General features: G+C 47.7%; 1 protein-coding gene across 4 annotated transcripts in view; it reads left to right on the top strand.

Moving 5' to 3' along the window:
• Window positions 1-10,398: 10,398 nt before the first annotated feature.
• The window catches only part of Hm13 (histocompatibility (minor) 13), a 43,067-nt gene continuing 31,406 nt past the window's right edge, over window positions 10,399-22,059 (top strand). For 2 of the 4 annotated variants that reach the window (XR_001233957.1, XM_005384908.2), the window contains exons 1-2: window positions 10,400-10,704; window positions 19,800-19,898. Coding sequence is in view for 3 of the 4 variants with exons in the window: in XM_005384908.2 (XP_005384965.1) it covers window positions 10,522-10,704; window positions 19,800-19,898 (282 nt within the window). In the remaining variant the exon portion in view is untranslated. Of the gene's footprint in view, window positions 10,705-19,799; window positions 19,899-22,059 lie in introns of all 4 variants that reach the window. The other 2 variants (XM_005384910.2, XM_005384909.2) reach the window with 2 other exon arrangements.

Raw genomic sequence — 22,059 nt, 5'->3', positions numbered from 1 at the left:
ACATAACCCAAACTATGTGACCTCGGGCAAATTACTTAGCCTCTCCGTACCTCACCCTATGTATAAAAATAAGAACAGTGGCCAGGCATGGTGGCGTATCCCAGCACTCGGGAGGCTAAGGCAGGAGGATTGTGCTAGTTTGAGACCAGCCTGGGCTACAAAGTGAGCTCCAGGCCAGCCTGAACTGCATAGCGAGACCCTGTCTCCAAAAGACAAAAAGAAAAAGAAAAAAAGAACAGCAAAGATTCTTGCCCAAAAGGTTAGGTGAGACCTGATTAAGTGTGAAGCACAGTACATGGAAAGAAGTTGGTGCCCCGTGAATGTGGTTGTAATTACCACAGTAAGCACTGAACATTTAGTGACCCCTGAACATTTAGTGACCCACGAGCATGTGCCGTGCCCTGGACATCCTGGACAGCGGGCAGGCAATGGAAACACCACTCACATAATTCCTGCCCGCAAGAAGGTCACAGTCTAGCCAGAGACACAAACCAAAGATGAAAATTTCATAAAAGTAAAACTAATCACAAATTACAACACCATTGCAGGGCCGGGGATATAGCTCAGCAGCATAAGTGCTTGCCTGGTAAGCCTGAGGTCATGAGTTCGAGTCCCGGTACTCCCCCCAAAAAAAACAAAAACCATTGCAATATGTGTAAAGCTAAACCCCCAAACTCAGGTGTGCAAGAAATACTCAGTTCTTTATCTTCTCAAAAACAAAATTTTTAAAAAATTAAATTCTTCTCCAACCCTCGTTCTTCCAGGCTAGAAAGAAATTCAGTCTCCATCCTTACTGACATGGCACTCTGCCAGAGGATAAGGGGGAATCCAGGTACTCCAGCTGGACCACCGAGACCTCTGGCCACAGTGTCCAAGCCCTCAACACCCTCTGAAGTCCAGCAGCTCCCGCTTCAAGCCAACCAAGCGGTCTGGCCATCTTGCTGGAAGCTGGGATCCCCAGGCTAGGCACAGCCTCCCCAAGTCCACATCTGTCCATCTCCACAGCCAGCCACCTCCTGGGGCAGGAGAGTTCCCTGCCTTGACTGCACCAACCCACCTTCCCTCTGCAGCCTCCAAGAGCCCCCTTTTCCTGCCTCACTGTCACCCTGAAGCAGTGAGCACTCTCTCTACACTAAGCGTGTGCAAGTTTAGAGTCTCCAGGGGCCATCGGGCAGTGTCACCCACCAGTTAGGAGCCTGCCTTCTAGAGCCACACTACCTGGGTTCGAATTCTAGTGCTGTTGTTTGCTGTCTGTGATTCCTCAGGCCAGTCACACAGCCTGTCTGCACTTGCTGCCTTAACCATGAAAAAGAATGCTATTTGTCCCAGCAGGTGCAGCTTCACATGAGAAAGAACTTAGCACAGTGCCTGACACTAGCAGGTTTTCAGTAACAGCACCTGGGAGTGCCCGAACTTCTAACTGTTCAAGAACAGCCAAATATTCAAACTCTTATTATGAAACTGCTGGTAAGTAGGCGGGGGCAGCACGTGCAGGCCATGGTGTGAAGCATGAACTCTTGTTGAGGGGGCAGGGCAGTCATGAAGGGTTTCCAGCAAATAGGTATGACGCGGAAGGAGCCCTAGAAGAGTCAGGAAGCTGTTGGAACAGCCCAGGAGGGATGAGGTGGCTCAGGTTGGCCAGCGGCTTTGAGCATGGACAAACCCAGATTTCTCTGTCTGGAATCAGCCTCAAAGTCAAAGGCTGAGTTTGAATCTCAGAGCAGGTCAGGCAGTGGCTTGCCCATAACTGGGGCTCCTTTGCCCATCCTGAACACAGGCACAGGCTCAGGTGGGATGTGTTAGCTGGCCAAGGCTGCCCTCTGCTGGCAGGAGAGGGCACTAGCGCGAAGGGAATAGCTGCCTGCAGACACACACTCCAGAGAAAGACAGAAAGACACACCACCACCCTGCTCCTACCAGTGTTTCCCGAATCATCATCCTCTAGTTCTTTTCCAAAACTCAGAACGCTAGAGCTGGGCATGGCGGCTCATACCTGTAATCCCAGCACTCAGGAGGCTGAGCAGGAGGATCACAAATCAAGGCCATCTTGGACAACATAGTGAGACCCTGTCTCAGAAGGAAAAGAAGGAAGGAAGGAAGGAAGGAAGGAAGGAAGGAAGGAAGGAAGGAAGGAAGGAAGGAAGAAAGGAAGGAAAGAAGGAAGGAAGAAAAAATGGAACTCTGCCTTCATACTACCCCCTCCCCCATGCCCCATTAAGGAGTCTTTTTCATTCCATCTCCTAAATAGAATCCTAACTCAGAAAATTCCTAACCTTCTCTTGACCATGTCTCTGTCTCCACTTCTGCCTCCACTGCCCCCACCCTAGCCAAAGCCCTCACCAATTCTTCTTTCTTCTGTTTATTCACTGTTACTCTTCTCCTCATCGATCCATTTCCCCCTTGGCAGCCAGAGTTAAACGTAGCATCCTCTGGCTCCAGAATCCTTTCTCTCTAGCCTACAGCTTCTCTACCATTGAGCGTTAAACAAGAAGGGAAATCTCTCACGTGCAACCAGGTCTGCGCACATGGAAAACTGCCCTGAAGATGAGGGGACCCCACAGTGCTTGTGTCAGAGCCTCATGGAAGGGGGACTCGGTCTCCTCCACTGGGAACGTCCCCGTCTCTCGCGTGAAGTCCCAGCCTCACGCCATCTAACTGCTCCTCTCTCCCTGCCTCTTCCCCTTCTCTTCTGTCTCCTCCTACAAACTCCTGTTCCCTTCTGATGGAAAGCAGATTTGCCATTTCAGCCCTACCAGCCAGGAAACAGGGTGTCACATTCCCCCCGAGCAGAATGCGAAGGTATCTATATTCTACTACACATAAGCACAGTCCTGCCCCAGAAAAATATCAATGCCAGGACACTGCCACGTCCTCCAGGCACATGTGAGGCTCACTGTCTACACCTCCAACCTGTCATCAGCCCAACCCTTCACCTGTTGACCTTAGACCACAGAGATCCTCTCAGCCCCAGACAGATCTGTAGGGAAGCCCTGCTCACCCCAGGGGCCTCGGAGCCCGCACCCTGGAGGCTGCCCTGACCAACCTAGGCTGGGTGGCTCATGACCATGCCAGCTTCTGGGTTTTTGCGGCAAATCACTGTTAACTCAGTTCGTGGGGCCTGCCATGCCCATGCCAGGACACAGGACTGTGGTGAGAGCATAAAGAGGAGGCTGTGCACAGGTAAGAGCGAGGCAAGACGCAGGGAGGGCAGCGGGGCCTCACTTCACACTACACCGCGGCCCGCTCTCATTGCCTTTTCGTTCCTTCACCTCCTCCTTGGCGTCATTCAGGAGCCAGCGCATTCCCCCCCGCCAGCCCACAGTGCCTGAAACTGTGCTGACAGCCCTGGCAGCCCAGGTCTCTGACTCACCGCTGGAGGGGCCCGCACCCTTCCCTTGGTAAATCCAGTCCCTCCCAGCCCAACACAGAGCAAAGCAAATCTGAGGTGAAGCCTTTTAGAGATTCAGGAGTCTTTATTCTCTTTTCTGAATAGGGGAAGGATTCCTTACACTGGTAAGGACTAAGGGCAGACGGACGGATTCCTTACACCAGTGCTTTCTGGCAGACTCTCATCACTGCTGCCCAAGGGCCCCTGCTGCGTCTTCCTCCTGCACACAGCTTTTCGTCTTAACCCCCAGTTCCGTCCCTCTTGGACAGCCTTCTAATCTACTTGACACGGATTCACAGATTTTTGATACTTGTGAACATTCGAAAGAAGGTGTGTAAAGGCTATACTTTCAGGGATCATTTCTATAGTATGTTACTAGAGAGGTTCCTCTGATCATGTAGAGTACCAGAAGCAACAGAAATCTCAATGGAAACAAAGAATTACATCCACTTGGGAGAACGGTCTCCAAATCACCACAATTTCTAGTTTTGTAGGAGCATGGCTTGGGGCGTTTCCTGTTCCATTAGATGGGGAAAGACCGTGGCAGGTGTGACTCATCTCCTGTACACTTGGAGCAAACTTTGGCTACATGGCTGGCCTTGTTATTTCACCACTCTGGATATACTGGAATAGAAAGCAACTTATATACAAGAACAATTAACTGGAGCAAAGGGAAAAGATAATTCTTTGTGCAAATTCCATAAGGGCTGTGCAGAAATGTACATGGTCAACACCAAGCAGTTCCATTTACAGCACTGTTGTTTCAACATGTGATTGTAGTATTTTTCTTTCTTGGTTTTTTTCCTGTATCGGGAGTTGAACTCATGACCTTGCGCTTCCCAGGCAAGCGCTGTGCGGTTGAGCTAAATCACCAGCACCTGTAGTTTTTTAAACTATGAAAACTCTGAGAGCCTGTGCCTTCCAGTTGAAATAAAGTATTTACAATAGAAAAAAAGAAAGGAGATGTACAAAGCTTATACTTTGAAAATTACAAAACATTACTGAAAGAAACTAGAGAGGATGTAAATGGGGAGATGGCCCACGTCCAGGGTCAAAAAGATTCAGCACTGGTAAGAGGGCCGTGCTGCTCGAGCTCATCTTCAGATGCAACACGACTGCTGCGGAATCCTAGCTGATTTGTTTTTACAAAGGGACAACGTAATTCTAAAAGTGAAGTGGAAATGCAAGGAGACCAGAAGGACCTAAACAATCTTCTTCTTCCTGCTATTCATTCATTCATATCATACTGTCTATGCCATAGCACATTAGTTTTACATATTGTTCTTTTTCTTCTCCTGATACTCGACTTTACATTATAAGACCCACGCATATTGATGAGGATTAGGATGGTGGGGAGGGGATCGCGTCGCTTCATTCCCCATTAGTAGGGTACAGTGCGCCCTCCTCTGGTTGTTGTGGGTATTGGCTGAAAACCACTGGGCTGCCTCTCCCTCTGCAGAATTGCCGTTGGCCGCACAGGAGCCGACTAAGCAGGAGCCTACCCTTCATCCCCGACCTCTAGGCTCTGGCCAGTCATTGACAGATCAGGACCCCGGAGGGCTGGACTCCTCACCTCCAGTGGGAGCAACTCTGGCTCATTTTGACCTCCAGAGCTTTCCTTGGAAGGGGGTAAAGTGAGTCTCAGCTGAGACCACATTCCCACCTCACCGTCGGTCTCCTGCCTCCCCTCATTCCCTTCCTCCTAAGAATGCTCCCTTCTTCCAGACTCACTCAGGAATCTCTATCTCAGGCTGTTCTTCTAAAAACCTGACCTAGCAACCAGACATATTATCCAAAGTTATATGCTTGTCAAGCCCAACATGGTAGCACACACCTGTAATCCCAGCACCCAGGAGGCTGAGGCAGGAGGATCGCTGTGAGTTTGAGCCCAGCCTGAACTGCACAGCGAGACTTTGTCTCAGAAAGCTAAAAAACAAGAAAAAGAAAAAGAAAAGTGATACATTTTTGAGAGTAAAGAGGGCGCTGTTAATAATTAGACTAGAACAAACCAAGACAAAGGGTCACTCTTCCTGGGCATGGATTTGAGTCCTGGCCTCATGTAGCTGCATGGTACCCCACAGTGAACACCCAAACACCCACGTTCTGTTTAGCCATTCTCCAGTGACACGCAGCTAGGGTTATTCTAACTTCCCTCTCTCACACATGCTCAGGAACACACTGCAAGAGCATCTTGGACACGTTGCCCATAGACCTGGGTGAGAACTTCTCTAGCTTTGTGGCTCTGAAAACAGCATATTAGATTACCTGTGCAGAAAAAAATGGCTGCAGTGAGCTTGGCTACCTTTTGTAGAAGAGTCTCAGTGGTCCTGAAGGCTTCTGGGTCGTTAATACTGCTAAGGTCCCCGCTAGCTCAGGGTTTTCTCTTAGTTTGTTATCTAAGAATGTACCAAATGTCACATCCTTCCAGCAGTGTAGATTACTTCGTACCACCTTGTCAAGAAAAGGACTGGAAGAATGTTTTGATGACCCAAAGAATTGGGGGCAAGAAAAGGCGAAATCTGGAGCTGCATGGACCTGTCAGCAATTGAGGAACAAAAGTAATGAAGATTTACATAAACGTTGGTACGTCTTACTGAAAGAAAGAAACCTGCTTCTAACTCTAGAACAGGAGGCCAAGCGGCCATGGGGAGCCATGCAGGGGTGTGGAGTGAGAAAGAATGTTCTGTGGAAGAAGCAATACACTCACCCATTTGCACACAAATATTTATTGAGCAGATATATTTAAAGGCTGTGGCCTTAGCAAATAAGAATAGCAAACACATAGACAGCGCTTTACTGCTTTCCAGCTCATTCTTTCACAAGGATCAAGAACACGATATTCGTATTGTCTTCCTAGTATAAGAAACTGAATGAGAAACCGGGCGTGGTGGCACAAGCCTGCAATCCCAGCACTCAGGAGGCTGAGGCAGGAGGATCATTGCAAGTTCAAGACCAGCCTGGGCTACAAGTGTGATCAAGCCTCGTCTGAACGCCACAGTGAGACCCTGTCTCAAAGAGTCAAAAAAAAAACAAAATGTGATGTCCTTGTCCTTGATGTCATCTGGGCCGTTAATGACTTGAATTTTGATAGCCCCACACGCAGGCCTCTTTCTGAGACAACCAAGGGAAACATCCCTGGGATAGGAGTAGGCTGCCTACCAATAAGGAGCTCCCCCACATCTGCATTTCACCAACCAAACGTGCAGGTTCACTGCCTGGAGATGCAGGAGGTCTCAGGGAGCCTGAGACGCTGCATGTCTGGCTTCTGTATGCAGCCAGCCCAGAGGCTTCACCTTGAGCCACAGGGTCCCACAGAACCGCAATCCCGTTATTACACAAGACGACCTGCACCGCTCTAACAGTTATTATTCAACCACAAACCCTTACATTTCCCTGCTTGTCTAGTCCTTCTCTCTATAGCATTTTTAAATATTTTGATCCAGGCCCCAATCAAGGATGATACATTACACTGAGTTTTCACTTCTCTTCGGTCCTTCTCCTTTCATCCAGAATAATCTCCATCGTTTCTTTGTATGGGACTGTTTTTTTTTGTTTGTTTGTTTGATTTGGGTTTTGTGTATCTTTCATGGCAGTAATTTTTTTGTTGTGTTTGTTTTTTAAGACAGGGTCTTGCTATGTATTTCAGGTTGGCCTTGAACTCACTATGTAGCCCAAGCTGGCTTCAAACTCTCAGCAATCGTCCTGCCTCAGCCTCCACACTGGGCCAACAGTCCTGTTTTGGAAAAGTTCTGGCTGATTTTCTTATACAATATACCAAAATCTCTGGATTTTTTCTGAATTTTCCTGATCTTTCCTCACGAGTGGATGCAGGTTAAATGTATTTGGGGTGTTTGGCCCTATGCAGGTGATGTGTCCTCCACATTGCTTTGCTTCTTGTCCTCTGTCCCATTATCGGTGATATTAAATTTGATCAGTTGGTTAAGGGAGTGATTACCCAGTCATTCCACTGTAAGGAAATTTTTTCTCTTTGTAATTAGTAAGTCATCTGTGGAGTAACCCAGAGATGGGATTGAACCAGGGGTGCCGTACCATTGAACTAAACCTCTAGTCCTTCCACTTTTTAAATTTTGAGACATGGTCTCACTAAGTTACTCAGACTGGCCTCAAACTTGTGATCCTCCTGCCTCAGCCTCCCAAGTAGCTGGAATTACAGGCATGCACCACCCTGCCTGACTTCTGTGGAATAATACTTGAAGGCTGTGTGAGTACCTAGCTCCTCAAGAAGCTTCCTCCCAGTGGTCTTAGCATCTATTGATGACCCTTGCTTCATACCACAGGAACTATTCAAACACTTAATAGTGCATATGTTTGTGTGAACATATACAAGAAAAGTTAGAAGGTCTGAAATCCATTCACAGTGACTGAACACAGTAATAAGTAGAAAGTGGGGTGAGAGCTGCATCTTTCTTTGGAACAAATGTTGAATTCCCCAGACTCTAGAAAGGGCCCAATCTTGACCTCAGCTCTGATCTCCTCCAAGAAAGAAATCCAATACAGGAGTCTCCTCCTCCGGGTATACTTCCTTCAACTGTGCCCAGCTTACTGAAAAACAGAGCCTGAATGGCTGGGGATGTAGCTCAGTTGTTAGGTCATTTGTTTAGCGTGTGGGAGAGGCCCTGGGTTCAATCCCCAGAACGGAACGGCAAGGAAAGAAAAGGAAAGGAATGACACCATGCAGCCCAGAACTACATCAGTGTCCTCTCTAGTCCAAACTCCTCACCCTACTGTGCCGCTGGAAGGTTTGGCTTCCAGCTGCTGGAGAGGCTTTGGAGGCCCACAGGCCCAAGTTCAAGGCTCTCCTGTACCACTGCTGACATTGTGACCTGGGTGGGCAACTTTGCCTCTGCAACTATTTCCTGTCCATAAAATTGGATCAATTATCCCTTATAGGTGTTACTGGAATCAAAGACAACATGCATAAAGTTACTGGTGCAGCGCCTGGCATGTACTAACTTCCAAGCCTGGACCAGGCCATGTGATTTTACACCATCACAATGTCTATCTGTTCTAAATTCAGTCATTTTTCCTACTCTGTGGCAATAGATCTGGGCTTTGTAAATTTCTCTTCTTTGCCCACTGACACGTGTAAAACCTCGTCAGTAGACTGGAGTCACACTTGAGGACAGTGGATCTGCCTTTCCAAGCTCCAGACTGGCTGCTAGCCAGGTCTCTGGAGGGCACGCTTTCTGCTCCACTTGTCTTAGTCACTTTCTTTGTGCCTGGGACACCGCACCCAACACCCACAACTGAAAGGAGGAGAGGTTTATTTTGGCTCATGGTTTCTGTTTCAGTCCATAACCTACTGGCTCCAGGGCAGGACAGCCTGGCAAAGCGGGAAGGGGAGGAAAGCTGCTCCCCTCATGGCAGCCAGGAAGCAGAAAGGGAAGAGAGGAGCCAGGAAAGTGATACACCTGCCAGGTCGTGCCCACAATGATCTGCCTCTTCCAAGCAGACCCACCTTCCAACAGCAAGTCAATATACTGCCCTACCCCCATGGCTCCTCACCATTCAAAAGCCCCCCCTTTGAGCACATGGGCCTTATAGGGACATCCACTGCCTGAGCCAAAGTTTCTTGAAGGCTGGATACCTGCAGGGTGCAGTTTTCTCCATTTTGCCTACTGTGCTACACACTTTTACCACAAGCCTCAACTAGGGCAGCAGTTGCATAGCCAGGGGCCTCAGGAATTCCCTATTTGCTTCAAAGAGTTGTTCTGAAAATCAAATGAGATATTCATTTATTCACTGAATAAATACTCCTTCAGTGTCAGCTATATTCCAGATGCAATTCCCCTTTTGCCTTATTTTTCTCTAAACTATTTACTCTAGTTAACATGCTATGTATGCCGGGCGTGGTGTTGCATGCCTGCAATCCCAGTACTCAGGAGGCTGAGGCAGAAGGATCCTTGTGAGTTCAAGACCAGCCTGGGCTACAAAGTGAGCTCAATGCCAGCCTAAACTGCATAGCGAGACCCTGTCTCAAAAAAAAAAAAAAAAAAAAAAAAGACGAAGAAAATTCTATGTAACACACAACTATACAATGACATCTTTATATTATAGAGATGTTGTATTATAGACTTTAGATTTTATATTTTATTCCGGGTGCTTGACAATCAGCAGTGAATATCAAAGACTTCATGAAATACACAATACAGCAGTGAAGACAGCTGTTAAATATAATTACCAGAAATTTAAGAACATACACACCGTTCCCCTGCATAACACTTAGCCTGTCTTCACAGTACTTTTTTTATAAAATGCATGTTGTACTCAACCAGCCCCCACATAAGCTATTAAAGGTTATAAACTACTTAAGCATCCGTAAGCTATTTTGGCTTTACTTTTCTCTAAATTATTTATCTTCAGGGCCGGGGATATAGCTCAGGGGCACAAGAGCCTGTGTGGCAAGCTTCAAAGTCCTGACTTCGATTTCCAGTACCAAAAGAAAAAAATTGAGTTCCTTTGTAAATATAAATTTTTAAAAAATTATCTTTGTTAACAGTCAATGTAACACATAATTATACCGATATGTCAGTATTTTAGAGGGGCTATATTTTAGATTTTATTTTGTCCTTTTATTTTTAGTCGTCCTGGTCTCCTCCCCTCCCACATTAAAGTGCAAGCTGCGTAAGAGCAGGAATTAACTTTTGCCTGTATTGTTCACATCAGTGTCCCCAGACCCTAGGAGAGTGCCTGGCGTAGAGTGGGACGCCCAATAAATAAGGAGCGAATGAACAGCTGAATACTGGATAAATGCATGCGTGAATAAACAAATTCTTCGTTGGAGGGCGAGGATTTGTGGAGAGTAGGACAACGTGCGATTGATGAAATCGGCTCCGGAGTCCCTCAGGATGGAAGTCCGCCCCCAGATCCAGCTTCCTTTCTGGACCCCTGGCACGTTGCTTAGCAACCGGTCGCCCCGCCCCTGCCGCCGTTGGAGGGCGAGCGGGCGGGGCAACGGGAACGCGCTCGCGTGCTTGTGCGCGCTGGGCGGTGAGGAAGCACGTCACTTCCTGTTTCTGTAGGGGAACGTGGCTTTCCCAGCAGCGCCCGTTCCTACCTCTGAGTGCCCGCGGCGGCCGGAGCTGCAGTCGGAGCCCGATCGCAGCCTCGCCATGGACTCGGCCCTCAGCGACCCGCACAACGGCAGCGCCGACGCAAGCGCTGCGGCCAACGGCACGACGCGGCCGCCTTCCACGCCCGAGGGCATCGCGCTGGCCTACGGCAGCCTGCTGCTCATGGCGCTCCTGCCCATCTTCTTCGGCGCCCTGCGCTCCGTGCGCTGCGCCCGCGGCAAGGTAGGGCCGGCGGCAGAGCCGGGCGCTTCCCACCCCTGCCCGAGACACGGCCGGCTCGGCCCCTCCCCGGCAGATCCCTCTTAGGCGGGACTGACGCCTCTCCCGGGCCACTGACCCTTCCCGACGTGGGCCACCGTCCTGCGCCGGGGCTGGCCTGTGGCGTCCCGGGATCTGGGCCCTGACACTTTCCTCAAATAGGGGGTAGTCCAGCCCCGCCCGGACTCAGACACAGTCGTGTCTCTGCATCATGCCGCGGCTAGGTACACTGTCAACTCGGGCACCGATTTTTCCCGGCCTCGTGGGCCCAGTCAGACCAGCCAGCCGACCTGTACCTGAAGAGTGCTGGTCCTGAGAGCTGAGTGACAGGATCTGTTGACATCCCTGGCTTAGGAGCCCTGTCTTGCTCCACCCCGCGGCTAACTCGGGCATTCAGACCCATCCCTAAGCTCAGACTCCTGTCTCACCACCCTCAGGGCGAGCTGGTCCTCACCTAGCGCTCCCACATCAGGCCTTTGCTCCGGCCTGAGACAGTGAATCCAGGAATACAATGCCAGCTCAGCCTCCAGTCTTTTGCTTCACTTTCTAGATCCAGTTCCAGTCAGCCAGGTCCTCAAAATAGTGGCACATTGATCCCTCTACTTTTTAACCACAAACAGACACCTCTTTTTGTTGGTGTCCTCCGTAACTACCGCCTAGTCTTCGACCTGTCCTAGCCAAAGCCCAGATCCTGCTCCTGATCTCTAACGCTTTTCCCACCCCTGCCCTGACCCTCCCTCAAATAGCCCCATGCCCCTAAAATGGTGCCCCTACCCAGTTGGGCCTACCTGGAGAGACACCATCCTTGGCCTTCGTCAACATCTGACCCTTTGATGACACTTAAAAGGACTCCAGCATCTTCGCTTTCTGCTTCTGTCCCCCACCCTCCCAACCTCCCGTGTCTTGCCTATATTAAGCCTCATCTACTTCCTTGGATCAGTGGCTTCTCTCTTCCTGGCACTCCTTCCCTTCATTGACAGCCTCTTACTCCACAGCTCCCTGCTGCTTCTCCCCCACTAGACTTGAAGGTGGCCCCAAGCAGAGGGCAGAAACAAAGCAGCTGCTGCTTTTGAAACTGCCCCATCTCAGGTTCTCAAAACACTACCCAGCTCATGCAGTGGCTGAGAATTGCCACCCTTCCCAAAAAGCAGAGAAGCCCCTGCTGCCTTTCTGTAATCAGATGTAAAGAGTAGTCAGGTGGGCTTAGCCCTGAGAGGCTCTGGTGTGATCCTGTTTTCCTTTCTATTCTGCCTCTTGTAACAGAGGTCAAGAGGTCACCTTAGCCTGTTTCCCAGCGCTGTCAGCCAGACACTTGGTGCCTACAGAAGTGGTGAAGTAGACCACGACAAAGGAGACAAAGGGCAGCTTGCCATGAGGCTGGGGGCTTGATCTGAGTAACCTTCCTTGGCATCTTCTGCTCTTAAATCTCTGCTCTCTTCAGAGAGCACCTGCTAGGCAACAGTGTTCCTGCCATTATCTACGGTGTGGGCATGCTGCAGAGATGAGTAGGTCAAAGCCCTGTCACCAAGGAGCTCAAGAGTGTGGATGAGAGAAGGGAAACTAGGTCTGTGACTGTAATGCAGGCTGCGCTTCAGGCTTCACAGAGAAAGGCTGAGTACTCGTGGAGCAGGGCAGGGCGGGTGGGTGAGAAGAACTAGAGGCTTGATGGTGAGGTAGAGTTCGAGCCAGATGAGGGCATTCTAAACAGGAGAACCAGGGAAGGAGACGTTACAAAGGCCTGAAAGCATGAGGCAGTCCAGAAAGCAGCAGATGGCTGGTGTGGCTGGAGCAGAGCGTGTAGAGAGAAGAAAGCATTTAGGCTCTGATAACAACCCCTAAGCATCTCCTGCAGGCCACCAGGGTTGGAAGACTGGAATTACCAACTGACCATTCATTGATGGCCTCTCACCACAATAAGCAGGGCACTTAAAGCCTACAAAACCTTTACCCCCCCCCTTAGATGCACACATCACCGGAGTGTGATAAGACACTACCAGTTTTGTTATCTCTGTTATATAGAAAAAGAAACAGGGTCAGACAGTGATTTCTGAAGGTTGCTCTGCCACTTAAGGGCTGAAGCAGGTGCTTAGTCAGAGACCAGGGTGCTCTTCTTGATACAGGTGCCTCTGAAGAACAACAGGAAGAGCCTTTTGGCTTGAGAACAGACAGGCCAAACAACTCCCTTTCCCACCCTGAGTTATTTCCCTTGTCATTTGGCAAGGAGAGAAATTAGTGTGAAGACCTTCAAGTTTTAGATTCCCTAGTTTTGTGGTTGGGTTTGGTGTGTGTGTTTGTTTGTTTGAGACAAAGTGTCACTGTGCAGTTCACACTGGCCTTGAACCTCACTTTGTAGCCAGATTGCCCTCAAACTTGAGGTAATCTTCCTGCCTCAGCCTCCTGAGTACTGGGATTATAGGCATATGCCACCACACCCAGCCTGGATTCCCACTAGCGATAGACCACAAAGCCAAGTGAGCAAGGGCAAATAAGGACAGAATCCCTTGGGGTCACAGTGTCCACCAGAGGCAGGGCACACTGAAACCCTGGGGAGAAGAAGGTGGAACAGGCAGGAGTGTTGGGACATAGTCTGCCAGCAGCAGTCTCAGTGCAGTGCCCAATCTATCTGAGACCTGTGTCCCCAGAAGGGAGCAGGTCTGGCCCAAGCAGTAGCTGCACATCAGATTAGCTCAGCAGCCTTTGCCCTGTACAACAAAGGAGCCCCTCAGCCAACAGGACTGGGCATCTCTGTGTCAGGCCCTAGGCTGGGTACCAGGAGTGCCCAAGCAGAGAAGGTCAAGCCCTCCTTCCAGAGCTCAGTCACTAGCAAGATCAGAAGTGTGGCTAGCCAACAAGATTGAATTCTATGCCTCCCCAGGGGAGCTAGCAACTGTCTGCACAATGTATGGGAGCTCAACAGGCAGAATAGGAGAGGGGTAACGAGAAGTGAGCCTAGCACAGGGCCTTGGATGCCGTGACAAGACACTCAGAGAGTCTGCAGCCGTAAGAGGAATGGGCTCATACAGGCAATACAAACTGAAACCTTGGTGGTGACCATAATACCACATACCTGTACAAAATTCAAGCAGTGTAGAGATACAAAGGAAAAAGCCTCTTCAGTACTATTCCTTGGAAGTAACCCACTTTGCTCTGTGTGTGTGTGTGTGTGTGTGTGTGTGTGTGTGTGTGTGTGATGCTAGGGATCAAAGTTTGTACTGAGACAATTGGACCTCCATATGGTAAAAAAAGCGAAGTGTAAAACAAATATGTATATATATATGAATATGTGTGTGTGTGTGTGTGTGTGTGTGTGTGTGTGTATATATATATATATATAAAGGAAAAAGCCTCTTCAGTACTATTCCTTGGAAGTAACCCACTTTGCTGTGTGTGTGTGTGTGTGTGTGTGTGTGTGTGATGCTAGGGATCAAATCCAGGACGTTGCACATGCTAACACACACTGTACTACTGAGCTACAGCCCCAGCCCACCTTCCAGAACTTTTGTGTATATACAAATGTCTGTGTGCGTACATACACACAGATACATACAGGTAAGTATTCTATAAAAATGAGGTTGTGCAGCACATGTTACTCTGCAGCTTTTTTTTTTTCCTTTAACAATGTGTATGGTCATTTTTCTATGTTAGATCTACTTCACCCTTTTCTGGCAGGGAGGGCAGGTAATGTGTGTCTCTGGTACAGAATGTATGTAAAAAGGTACACGGGGTGGGGTGTACTGTGAAAGTTTCCTCCCATCCCAACTGCCAGTTTCCTCCCACGGACAGCCCTGGTAACCTGTTTCTTAAATATCCATTTAGGGAAATTCTGTGCCTTTACAAATAAATAAGCATATAATTTCCCCAATTTTTGTTATATAACTGTTTTATATATATATATATATATATATATATATATATATATATACACACACACACACACACATATTTATATATATATACATATTTGTTTTACACTTCGCTTTTTTTACCATATGGAGGTCCAATTGTGTCAGTACAAACTGTGTCATGTTGTCTGTAACAGTTCTTTAGCATCGCACCCATACCCCCAGCTTGTTTAGATCTGGTTCTCAAAGGGTAGCCCCTGGGCATGTGGCACAGCCTCACCTGGGATCTTAGGAGGAGTGCAGACTCAGAATTAGAAGCTCGAGGGGCCCAGCAGTGTTTGTAGTACACAGTGATTACATTCATTGTGGGAGGTACTACATGTACATAAACACATCTTCATTCTTTTTATTCTCCCTCTTCCTTCCCTCCATCTCAAGATCCCCTTCCCATTTACCAGAGATCTATCTCTTTTCTATTGTCTATCTTTTGCTCTTTAAATTATTTATAGTTTGAGTTTCTTGTGTAGAAGTTATGTGATACTTAAGCTAGTGTTTCTCATTTATTTCACTCAACATTATGACCTCAAAGCACATCAATTTTCCTACAAATGACTGATACTCATCCTTCTTTACAGCACAGTAGTTCTCCATTGTGTATAAATAACCACATTTTCTTTATCCATTTTGTTCTCACTTCTTATTTAATGACTGTATCGTAGTCTGCTCCCCAGCGGTAGGCAGATAGTGCTATAGTCAAGTGTGTGCTTTAGAGAGAGTCCACAGCCTGCCATCTGGTCAGGGGAGGCAGAAGTGAGAAGCAGGTGCAGTCATCTTGAGGACAGCTGTGGGTTAGGGATGGTGGGGGAGGGGAGTGAGTGAGTATAAGTGTGAGCAGAAGAGACCCTAGAGTCTCTGGCTGGGGTGACAGTAACAGAATGGTCTGGGTCTTCCAGGGCACTTCTTTCTTTTTTTTTTTTTTCCTGTCTTTTTGAGACAAGGTCTCACTATGCAGTTCAGGCTGGGCTTGAGCTTACTTTGTAGCCCAGGCTGGTCTCGAACTCAAAACAATCCTCCTGCCTCACCCTCCCAAGTACTGGGGTTACAGGCGTGCACCACCACGCCCAGCTTCCAGGGCATTTCTAGGGCATGGCCTGGAAGCAGTCACTTTGCCAATGGCTTGAACCCAGCCATCTGTCTTCCCTTACTCCTTTTGCTGTACTCTGATAACTGAACATCCAGAGTGTCACTGGCAGCTAAATTTATTTCTGCTGTTTGTGTTAGCGTTTTTCTCCATTCTTCAATTACATTTTGTGTTCCAGGAGCTATTATGTGTGCATAAGTGTATTTGGCTTTTTAAAAATCCAAATTGAATTGGTAGAGAATCCTACAACTTTTAATATTTTTGTAACTACAAAGATTACCATCTACCTTCAGGTTTCTGTTCTTCAGGAAGGTCACAAGCTTTCTGAGCATTTTCTAGTCACAACTTTCCAACAGGTATTTCCAGATAGGAAAAATAGAAGTCACCCAGTAAATAGTAGCCAAGAGCTTCAGCTCTGCGACCTGACTGCCTTAGTGTGAAATCTGGCTCTGCCATGCACCATCTGTGTTCCACAAAGCAAGCTACTTCGCTCTCCGAGCCTCATTTTCATTGTCTGTGGAATATACTTGCCTTCTAGGGGTTTGTAAAGCAACTGGAAGGCTGCTGTGGGGGCGCATAGAAAGTTTTCTGTAAATGTTACTCTTATTACTGTTGTTGCCAGTCAGATTGCAAGTCTCCCTTTCTGACTCACATTGTAGCATGAGATATAAGTCACCCACAGAGGAGACAGATTCCTCTGTTTGGTGGAGCATCTGTCCAGCTTGTTTTGTCATCAAATAATAGTAAGCCTCTTGTTGCCCGTTACTGGGCAGAATTGAAAGGAATATGTGGAAATGATCCATCTCACTGGTTTATCAGGAAAGCCGCAGGATCCTATGTGTGTTTTCATAGCCCTGAGCTTGTGTGTGTGCCGGCCTCTGCCTTCACTTTCTCATACACAAAGCAGGTTCTTCAGCCCAGCATTTGCGTGGCCCCTACTGCATGCCAGACCCTGTGCCTGGCTTCCAGGGCCGTGTGTAAGTGGCATGTGCTCTAGCCACCTGTGACGCTCTTATTTCCTGCAGCAACAGTCTTGCCTGCTTACTCATAGTTCCCCTCTACTTAACAGTGACGCCCAGGGGCTGGGGATTTAGCTCAGCGGCAAAAGCGCCTGCCTGGCAAGCTCAAGGTCATGAGTTCGGTTCCCGGTACCTGAGAAAAACCAAAAAAAAAAAAAAAAACAGTGACGCCCATAGTGCGTACAGCTTGAGTGATTACTCTCTCAGACACCATGCTGAGTGCTTCCAGTGCACAGCGGGAGCCCTTACAAGTCATTTTACAGCCAAGGATATCAAGACGGAGAGAAAATCACTTTCCCAAAGCCCACAGCTGGCAAGAAAGTACCAGGGAGTGTGCCTGGGCCTGCTGACCTCAGAAGCCTGTCTTAACGGTTTGGCAATCGTGGTACACATTGTGTCAGTGTGTGGGTCTGCTTTGCCACTTGTCACACTGCACTGTACTATTCCTTTTTCCTTAGCAGGGCTTAGCCTGCTGGCCTGGGAGCTCTTTAATGTGGGGAGCTGTCTGATTTATTTTATACCCTCACTGCTGCTACACGGGGCCTGTACTAACTTGTGGAGGGGCACAGAGCATGTGAGGCATTTGCTTGCCGCCACACACTGCTGCCAAAAGCAGAACACGGACTGGCAGGGAAGAGGAAAGGAAGGAAACTGGGCCCCTGGGTTTGAGTATTGCTCGCCCTTCTCACCCCCTCCTGGCATAGCTGCTGGAGTGGAGAGTGATTTACACCGAGCTGCCATTAACCTTCGTGCCCTGGCCTCTAAGCCTTATGCGTGGGGGTTCGGTTAAGGGCCTCCTCATGCCCTCTCCCTACAGTCATAGCCACTCTTGGGATTGATCACAGAACTTATAGCTCGCTAGCTCTTTCATATCCCTCTCGTGTTTGGTTTAAGCTTCTTGGTCCTTTCTTGAGGTGAGTGAAGCTAGGTGTTGCCATCCTGTTTGGAAGATGAGCGTGCTGCAGTTCAGAGAGCAAATGACTTGCCTCTGGCACCCAGCAAGCCACTAACAGCAGTGAAGCCGTAGATATACTCTGTAGTGGTAGTTGGTGCTGCTGCAGGCTGTTTATTATCATTGGAAACTCTAAAAGTTTCACCATCATTGCTCTGTAGGCATCACTTTGCTTATGTATAAGTTATATCTGTAGGAAAAATTCCCAGAAGTATAATTGCTTTGTAAAAGGGTATGTGCACTGTGGTTTTAACATATATTGCCATACAGTATTATGATTTGCTCTGTCTTGCCCCACAACTTACCAACTCAGTATGTTGCCAAAACTGTACAATCTTGCCTTTATAACAGGTGAAAAGTGGAATTTCTGTGTACTTTAATTTGAGCTCTTATTAATAGTTGGGGGGGCACTAGGTGAGCCAAGCTAGTGGCAACACCTATACTGTCACTCTCAGGAAACTGAGGCAGGGGATTCACAAGTACAAGGTAAGCCTGGACTACATTATGAGACCTGTCTCAAAAAGAGGTAAGGGGCTAGGAATGTAACTCAGAGGTAGAGCACTTGTCATGTATGCATGAGCCCTGGGTCTGATCTCCAGCATCAGAGGGAAAAATGGGAGTGAACATTTTTTTCTGTGGTTAAGACCATTGTAGTTCCTGTCCTGTGAATATTCTGTGTGTTTTTGGGCATGTGCAAATTATGATAGGATGCATCTGACATATTTGATGTCCTCCTCAAAAGGCTTGACAGGTTTGTACTTGGGCCAGGGGTATATACACATCCCAGTTGCCTGGCAAGCATGAGGTCCTGAGTTCGATTCCCAGTACCCAAAAGAAAAAAATCCCAGTTCCCTACACCTCCATCTCCTAGTGACCATGTCATGGGCTTGCTCCCTGGGCCCCTGTCTCCCCCTCTGCAGTCTCCATCTGGGCCTCTAGTGCCTCCATGCAGCTCCTTGCTTAGCTTTTTTTTCCTGTTGTTTAAGAGCCAAGTGTGTTGGTGAGACTCTGCAGCCTCATGTGACCTCTTCTCCCAGGGACACTGACACCTTTTTCACAAGGTAGACAGGCGATAGTGGAACCCAGGCCCTGCATCCAGCCTGTGGCTGCTGTGCCATAAGCAGAAGTCTTATGTAGCGTTGCTAGGGTTTTCAGTAGCTGTGACATAAAACATTTGTAGGCATGGAAGGCCTTGATGGCAGTGAGGTTTGCTGGCCTGGAGGACTAAGGACTGAGGATTCTGCCTGGCAGAGAGAGGGCAAGCTTGGGGATCCTGGAAGCTTGTGCATACACATTTAAACCGCGATTATACTACATCAGTGAATTTTCATTAAAAGCGTAAGTTCTGTGAAGCTGATTTAATTCCTGTGTTGTGCTATTTTATTTTCAGTTCCATCACTTTGAGTTCTTTTTCACGTAAATATTTATTCCCCATCAGCTCTTTACCCGCATCACAGTCTTGCCAATTACAGCATCTGCCATTATAAATGGAATTGTGTGGCTTTAGTTTCTGCCACATTCATGTCTCCCAATCACCGATCTTAAGATCTGCTTCTTATCGTTCTTGGCTTCCCATGTAAGTTTTAGCCATTATCAATTTTGTTCGTTATATTTCAATTCATCATACTTGGTACCTGCTGGGTAAAATACCAGTCAATCATTTCCTTCTCAGCTGGCACAAAGAATGCTGGAAACAGTGGCCTGCCTCGTGAGGTCTGGGCTACCTTGGTGTCCTCGGTCTCCAGGTTTTTTCCTCTTGGTTGTCACATGCTGTAACTGTCTCAGCTGTAGCTCTTCTCCCCAGACACATACATGACCTGGTTCTTCCTGGACAGTCTCTACTCCAGCCCAGCTCTCCTCAGTGGCAAGGATGCTGAGATCACAGCGTCTGCCTCAGGAAGGTGGGCAGCCTCTGGGGAGGAGCAGGACCAGCCTTAGCAAGAACTAAGAGGCAGGAAGCAGATAGGAACCCCTGAGGCACCTAACTGAACTAGAAGTGAGGGAAAGAGGTGACCGAGCTGTGGAAGCTGTGCACATTGCCACCAGTGTGCAGCTGGGGCGCAGGCCCAAAGCCCTAGGTCAGCGGCCTCTCCTCTCTCCTCCAGAACGCCTCAGACATGCCTGAAACCATCACCAGCCGAGACGCTGCCCGCTTCCCCATCATTGCCAGCTGCACACTCCTGGGACTCTACCTTTTTTTCAAAGTAAGTCTTTTGCCCTCTGTGGTGTCATTTGGTCTAAATAACTGTATTTTATTTTATTTTCCTCATCACAGGAGCCATGCATGTTCATTTATAGAAAGCAAAGCAAGGAAAAGTAAATAGTTTACTCATGATCCACCACCAACAACTGTTGGTGTTAGGGACCTTCACCTACCAATCTTCCTTTTCTCCATGTAGTTTTTGATTCTGGTTGATGCTACCAGTCCAGTTTCATTGTACTGTTTATGTTGGGCTGGGGTACAGCTTGTGTCTCAGACATGCCTCTACCATAGTAATCACCTTTTTGTTTTCTAATTTTATCAAGGTTTATTTTCCCAATAAAAGTTATACAGGCTCAGTATATAACCTGGGAAACACTGAAAAGTAAAAAGGGGAAAACAGCAGTCACCCAAAGCCCCACTTTCCCCCCAGAGATAATCACACGCTCCCCTTGAGTGTGTCCTTTGCCATGTCTGGTGCACGGTTTCTTCCTGGCTGTGGCCATCTGGTGTCCTCAGTCTGTGGCTGCTTTATCACTCACCTGATGACATAGGCATTTTCTCACATTACTAAAAACACTCCGTAACCTTTCTGGTTTTTAAAGTATAACTCCACTATTTTCTGGTTGTATAAATGGTATACAGAAAACTTGTATGTTATACTGAAAAGTACGTTAAGAAAGAAAAACAAACCCATGACACAAATCATCCCTGCTAACCATTTGATATGTCTCCTTTCAAACTTAGAATAAGCTTTTTGCCGGGTATGGTGGCGCACACCTGTAATCCTAGCACTCGGGAGGCTGAGGCAGGAGGATCTTTGCGAGGTTGAAACCAGCCTGGGCTACAAAGTGAGCTCTACGCCAGCCTGAACTGCATAGCGAGACCCTGTCTCAAAAAAGACAAAAAAAAAAGGAGTAAGCTTTTTTTTGTTTTTGTTTTCACAGTACTGGGGATGGAACCCAGCATCTCACAGAAGCTGAGCACGCACTCTTCCATTGAGTTACATCCCTGGCACCCTTCATAAGATTCATTTTTGTTTTGTTTTTCTTTTTTGCTATGCAGGGGATCGAACCCAGGATCTTCACACTGAACTACATCCCAAGCCCTTTTTTACTTTCTATTTTGAGACATGGTCTTCATAAGCCACTAAGTTGCCTGGGCTGTGCTCAAACTTGGGCTCTTGGGGCTGGGGATTTAGCTCAGTGGCAAAGCGCCTGCGTGGCAAGCGCAAGGTTGTGAGTTCGGTTCCCGGTACCGGAGAAAAACCAAAAAAAAAAAAAAAAAACAGAAATCAAACTTGGGCTCTTCTTGCCTCGGCCACCTAGAGGGTAGGATTACAGGTATGCATTACCACACCTGCAATAAGCATTTTTAACATAATTAGCGTTATAAGTATAGTGTTGTAATTTTAGCTTTTCTGGGGGGTAATGGAAATTAAATCAAGGGCCTTAGGCATATTAAGCAAGTGCTGTCCTGCTGAGCTATTTTTTCCTTTTTAGGTTGTTGGTTTTTTTCCGGAATCAAACTCACGACCTCATGCTTGCCAGGCAGGCGCTGTGCCGCTGAGCTAAATCCCCAGCCCCCGGTATTTTTTCCTTTTTAGTAGTACATCACAAGCATTCTTTTCCTTGTCATTGACAATTACTCAAGGATGACTTTAATTACATTTTAAAATTACATGTATATGTATATGGTTTGAAAGTTTTTTCAGGTCTGAGGATGTAGCTCAGTGGTAGAGCACTTGCCAATATACACAAAGTCCTGGATTTAATTGCCAGACTCCTCAAAAAAAAATTTTTTTAAATTTAAGGACAAGTACCAATGAGCCTGTCCTCTCTCCAATATATTTTCTTAGGAATATGTAATGCATAACCTAGATTTATGTCTAAGCCAGGTGTGGTGACACATGTCTGTAATCTTAGCACTTGAGAGGATGAGGCAGGAGAATCATGAGTTCAAGGCCAGTTTGGACTGTATTGTGAGACTGTCTCAAATATATATATAGCCTACATTTCTTAGCCAGGCATGGTGGTGCACACCTGTAATCCAGCCCTCGGGAGGGAGGCAGGAGGATCGTTGCAAGTTTGAGACCAGCCTGGGCTACAAAGTGAGCTCAAGGCCAGCCTGAACTCCATAGTGAGACCCTGTCTCAAAAAAAAAAA

This window comes from Chinchilla lanigera, unplaced genomic scaffold (assembly GCF_000276665.1).
Source record: "Chinchilla lanigera isolate Chin_1 unplaced genomic scaffold, ChiLan1.0 scaffold00021, whole genome shotgun sequence".
Taxonomy (NCBI): Eukaryota; Metazoa; Chordata; class Mammalia; order Rodentia; family Chinchillidae; genus Chinchilla; species Chinchilla lanigera.
Note: the sequence above shows the minus strand (reverse complement) of the source record. Positions and strands in the feature narration are given on the sequence as shown.